This window comes from Mirounga leonina, unplaced genomic scaffold (genome assembly GCF_011800145.1).
Source record: "Mirounga leonina isolate KUSES-001 unplaced genomic scaffold, KU_Mleo_1.0 Mir_447, whole genome shotgun sequence".
Taxonomy (NCBI): Eukaryota; Metazoa; Chordata; class Mammalia; order Carnivora; family Phocidae; genus Mirounga; species Mirounga leonina.
In genome coordinates this window covers 5,101,869-5,107,869 of record NW_023270757.1, presented here as the reverse complement: position 1 = coordinate 5,107,869, position 6,001 = coordinate 5,101,869, and the positions used below count along the sequence as shown (strand labels likewise).

General features: G+C 34.0%; 1 protein-coding gene across 2 annotated transcripts in view; it reads right to left on the bottom strand.

Annotated features, from left to right (window-relative positions):
* Positions 1–1,166: 1,166 nt before the first annotated feature.
* Positions 1,167–6,001, bottom strand: part of PSIP1 (PC4 and SFRS1 interacting protein 1) — a 40,237-nt gene continuing 35,402 nt past the window's right edge. For both annotated transcript variants that reach the window (XM_034987957.1, XM_034987956.1), the window contains 5 exons: positions 5,362–5,432; positions 5,043–5,144; positions 4,712–4,925; positions 3,558–3,669; positions 1,167–2,755 (listed from right to left, as the gene is read on the bottom strand). In XM_034987957.1, the coding sequence (XP_034843848.1) occupies positions 2,695–2,755; positions 3,558–3,669; positions 4,712–4,925; positions 5,043–5,144; positions 5,362–5,432 (560 nt within the window). In that variant the 3' untranslated portion in view covers positions 1,167–2,694. The remainder of the gene's footprint in view (positions 2,756–3,557; positions 3,670–4,711; positions 4,926–5,042; positions 5,145–5,361; positions 5,433–6,001) is intronic.

Sequence of the window (6,001 nt, the reverse complement as noted above, 5' to 3'; positions counted from 1 at the left end):
AGATTTTGATATAATAATGGATGAACATGCACAAAAAGCACTATTTAGAAAAGCAATACCTGTTTCTTTAGATATCTTTTTCAGCCTTTGGTATCCTGGTAAGGATAATTTTACCTTCTCCTAATCAAATCATAATGTCTTTATTATCTCTAAGGTTAGAGAATTCCATAGCACAAATACGAAAACATTTCTACCTATATAGCAACTTCATTTCTTAAGGTTTGTAATTATGGGTTTGCTATTTCCAATAGATCATCCTTTCTCTGACCAATGGGACAAAATAAGGTGTTTGTTAGTGAAGCCCTCACAGAGCCTTGTAAGCCTTTGCTTTTATATAGGATTAGTGGGCAGACCTCCTCCTGACCGGACATCTTCAATCAGGTAAGTGTGTGTCAGTACATACAGTGTATCAGCAAAAACTGGGTAAAAAAGATCATCCTATTTGAAACTGCAGCATGTAATAGAAGGTTTAATTAAGATCATCAAGTTGTTGATACAGTTTCTCCAGTTCAGATGACACCTCTGCAATCTCCAGAGCAGCTGAGAAAGCTTCCAGCAATTCATTCTGCAGGGCCGTCCATAGCTTACTCTTAAATGTTGGCCAGTAGGTTTAAATAGCACAAAATAGGTGGTTTATACATGCCCCCCGCAAAGAGAAGAAAATATCTTCTCTTTTGCTATTTCGTTTAAATTATCTTAGTGACTTGTTCAGCAGTGGAGTTTTGATCAAATACGCAATTAAAATGGAGCAAATGCTCCTGAAAGTTTAGTATTTATGACTTAAGAGTTCGGAGAGTGGTAGTTACCTGTGAATCAGCTTATGACCCAACAGAAAATGGAAGGGCAGTTATATTTTCACACTGTATTAATCAACTGTTTTGAGCAAGGCCAGCCCCAAAAAAACATACATAAATTATCAGAATGCTGCTATATGTATCTCCTGAAGTTGAATATTCTGTGGTTTCCTAGTAAACTATATTGCTGTGTTGCTGGGTTATAGAATAAAATAACAAGCATTTTTAGCTTACTATATTTAGTTACCCTATCTATCTCCCCAGACAACACAATCTCTATACCAAGCTAACCAAGAAATTACTCCCTTGGAAGCAAATCCAGAATTCCAAAACCACTTTTGTAAATAGCAAATAATTAATTTACTAGTAGAGTTTGATAGAAAAATCCTTTAATCAAAACAAGTTTACAATGTTGACACTTATGGCTTAACTAGATTAAGTCTGTCCAAATTTAAATTGTATTAAGGACCAGATAAAATGTAGTATCAATAGTTCCCTCAAAACAGTAGGTCCCAGTTCCATTGTAAGACCTCTCAAAAAGCAAAACTCCAATTACTGAAATAATTCAAACTATTCATTTATAGATGAAAACCATTATCTGAGAGGTCAGAACATACAATGCATGTCACATGCAAACACTGGTATTAAGCCTCTTCTCCGTATTCATATTTTCAAAACATGAGAAGTCTTTTAGCTACTGAAACCACCAACTGACCTAATAATCAAAATATCTTAAAAATGCTATCTGTTAAGTTACCCTTAAATTTTGTTAACCTTGGTTTACCCTGATTTAGTCCATATATATGAATATACAGACTACCAAAGTACTCCTTTACTTTAACTGCCTCGGAGCAACATATATTTTCTACTTACAATTCTGTCACATGGAGGATCTCTAAGAATCCCCTTCTGATAGAGCCATGTTTTCAAATAGGTTAGTTTTTCTTATATAGCATTTACTTCTACTATTTACTGCATAAGAATCATGGAATTTTTTTTCCCAATTAAAAAAATACTTAGTGACTTCCTTAATGAGTGTGACTTTTTAAAAATTCAGAAACGTGAGACAGTTCTCAAAAATAAACTTTTATCATTTTTTAGTTTCAGCTATTAGTGCCTGTAAAGGATCTCAGATGGCTGAACCCTAAAGCCAGATTCATTCCTAAACATACCCCCTTCTCCTTGCTGTAGAAGTCACGTGACCTCACTGACTTCCCAGCCATAAAACTAAGTTACCTTCAAAAGTTAGCATGAGTTTTGTACCTTGTAGAATTGTCAGTTGGATATCTCTAGTTGTCATACAAAAGGCAAACAGACCACAAATTGTTTGTTACAAAGCAGCAGGATGATGTAGCACAATGTAGACTGTGAAATTAAAATTAACTTTTGATAAAAGGAGTGAGTACTTGTATAGAAGTAACATTTTATCTACCATAAAAATGCGTAACTTCTACAAAACCCACAAACAGTGAAAAGACAGTCTGGTAAATCCAAGGTTTGTAAAAACTATGCACAAAACCCACAGTATTTGGGAAAAGAGGAAAGGTTTATACAAGTAGCAGTTTTAAAAATGTAACTTTTTTCTACTATTACACATTAACATACACACACTAATTGAAATTATGCTACAACCAAATGTCTGGAAAAGCAGTTTAACATTTCCTAAATGGGTTTTCCCTCACATTTACTGAATAGTGTAGCTGTTAATACTGCACAAGTACAATTAGCAATAATGTTTAATTACTTTTAAACAAATATAAAGGGATTTTTCTCCCTCAAAACAAGTTTTCAACATCAAAACCTATGCTTATAAAAATTTAAAACTTTCAGCAGTCTAAATATTTCAAATGAAAACCATTACAAACTCTTCAAATGTTCTTTATATTCCAGGTATGTCAACCTAATTATCTAGTGTAGAATCCTTCAGAGATATTTCAGGCTCTCTCTCTTCACTGGATGGCCTAAAGGAAGGAAAGAAAGGTGTGTCAAGTGGGATTAGGGGCTTTTCTCCTTCATGGGGGTCAGAGAACACATTAAATCCGTGCATTGTTTTTATTTTTAAAATAATTTGATGATCATCAAGTTATTTTAAAAAATCTTGACTTTTTGTTCAAAATTTAATTTTCCGTGTTGTATCTTCTTCCTAAAGTAATATTCAGATCAAGCAAATTAACTCAGGGAAGCATCATGGCTCAGGCCCTTTCCATCATTTCCAGCTTTAAATAAAAAACATGAAAAGGTTATATCTGTGATACCAACATATTACAAACCTTAATAAGGAGAGGGTCGATGACATAGACACAGATAAGATTTCCCTGAATTTCAGAATTAGAAGGGATGCTTGATTCCAAGTCCTTCAAACGTGCAGAACAAACCAAGACTAGGATAACTACAGTCCAATAACTAGTTATTTAGAGGCTATATACAAAACAGCCTGTGATTCTAGATCTTATTTTTGTATTACCCAGTCACAATGCAAGAAAGTATGAATGATATCACTATTAAAGCTGTTATCAGTGAAAGAAGTCCAAAGATGAATAGTTACTTTAAACTGGATTCCTACTATCTAGCTCTATTCCCTTTGAGTACAGGCAAGTTAAATGTAAATTATAAAGTTTTTTGCTTTTTGCCGTTTTGATTTGTATCTTGCTTCCTGAGTTCAGGAATTGAGTGATCAAAATACAATCCTATATAAATAACCTTGGAACAGCAATGTGACTTAAAAATTAAAAATATACATGACCCATTAAAACACGTCCTCACTTTTTCTTACTGCTGGCCTCGTGGTTGTCTTTGCTTTCTTCACTGCTGTCTCCATTATGTTGTGGTTGATTACTGTCTTGAGCATCGGAGCCTCCATTTAGAGTCTTTGAACCTTTAAAAAGGTTCCAATGGAAAAACTGTTAGAGCTTCTAGTACTTTAAGATGTCCTCTAAAGAGCCAAAATAAAAAATAAAACCTGGCCCTAAAGTTTCTAATACTTAATACACCTTATTTGAAATTACACTGTAATCTTTTGGGTAGCTGAGGCACACTAAATAGCAGGGTTACTATATATGGGTACAAGAAAGGGGGGCTTTTTAAAGATTTCATTTATTTTAGACAGTATGTGTGTACAAGCGGGGGGGGGGGGCCAAAGGAGAAGAGAGGATCTCAAGTAGACACCATGCTCCATCTCACAATCTTGAGATCATGACCTGAGCCGAAATCAACAGTTGGACATTCAACCAAGCCACCCAGGCGCCAAAAGCGGGGGTGGGGGGGCCCTTTTAATCTGGTCATTCCCTTTCTTATAAAATTTTACTATGATGCACATTTTTATATCTTTCCTTGGTATTTTACAACGAGGTGTCAAAAGTACGATTCTTAACACGATTTTGTGTCCTACCTAAGTAAATAAGGAGGGCATCCCTGTAAATCCTATTTCTAAGAAATCTCTAAGGAGACCTAGATCATCATTCCCTAATAAATAAAATCTCCAACTCCTAAAGACATCTGATAAATTGGAATTGGGGGAGCCGATAATGAATGACACTATGTTCTATTTAAGAATCCATCACAGATACATCCTAACATATTTGTGGTTGAAATAGCGTATCTGGAATTTGCTTCACAGAGAAACCTGGTAAGGGTAAAAAAGAGCAACGATCATTTACTGATAAATGCAGGAGCTGAGTGATGGGAACACGGGAAGTTCCTTTCTTGTCTACTATTGTCAGAAATTATTCCTACTTTAAGTGAAAAGAGAACAGCAACTGCTAATTTAAGCTTGATTATAACTGATTTAAACAGAAATGCTCAACCTTAGCTTCTGTTTTTCTAAGTGCTTTATGAAACCTTAGATAAGGTATTAATGAAATTATACATCAAAGCCATTTTTTAAAAGCAGTCCCAGCAAACAACTTATCATCACATACCTGTTTGTTCCTTTTCTAGCTTTTTGTTTGGCCCTTTCTTCCCTTGATCTTTGGTTTTATTTGCTTCCTCATGCTGTCTTTGTTCGGCAAGAGATTTATTCAGCACTTGTGTGATCACAGAATCTCCTTCACCAACCAAAAACATATTCTTAAACTTGTTATACAGCATTGTAGACTTTTCCATGATAACCTGGCTAACTTTGAATCGCCGTATCTGAGAAAACAAAATAGACACTCACAATTGTTTTCTTCACTGATTTGTAAAATGGTACTTCTCAATGAACTGTTGATGAGGAAATTTTCACACTCTGCACGACTCTGGATCACTTACTTTTTTCAGTGTTGTAATCATTTCTGTGTGCTTCTGAGCTTGCTGCATTGTGACCTGAAGTGAAGCAAGTTCATCCAAGGCCTCAATACATCTGTTCACATCCTTCATGACAAGACAGTAATTTCATAGCTGTTAATCACCACACCCTATATGATCTAGTCCTAAAGTTTACTTTTAAAATCTCAAAACAAGGCAGTACAAAAGAACCAGTAGTAGTCGCATTTTTCTTAAATTTACACATACTTATAAAACATGAGAAAAAATATGAAGCTATAAAAGGAGTACTATATTTTTAAATGAGGTATTTATAAAGACTTACAAGATTATCAATTTTGAGTGAATTTTTAATTTCAGCATGTATCCTTTGAAGTCGAGAATCCATTGATGTTTCTATAAATTAAAATTTAAAACACAGTAAATAATTTTTCCAAAACCAGTATTTCTATATAAATCTAATAGGCAAAGCACAATGACAAGATTTGAATTTTTAAAAATGTTCTTCATAATCTGCCTAGTTCACCAAGAAGTTATTTGCCATTTTAAGTATTTAGGAAAACAACATTCATCATTTGAAGAAAAAAATCACCATCTAGCTACATAAGTTTCTAAAATAAGCAGTCTGTATCCAGTTAATAAACCCCTCTATTCCAATCCTTAAACAGCTGTTTTACCTTACTTACACATGTGACCAGAAATAGAAACTCTTATCTGAAACCATGAGATTTGTCAAAAATGGGAAAATATCTAGCTTTTGGCAATGTTACAAAAATGTGACCATTAGATAATGAGCAATAAAACTAGCCTGAGTCCTTAGCAAATGCACCTAATCAAAATATAATGTATACAGAATTCATCAGGGATTTGAAAAAGCACTTTTGTAGGATTTAAGAACATAAAATGACTGATTTTAAAACCTATACATGAAAAATTAAGGATATAATTTCCTATTAATTTAAACA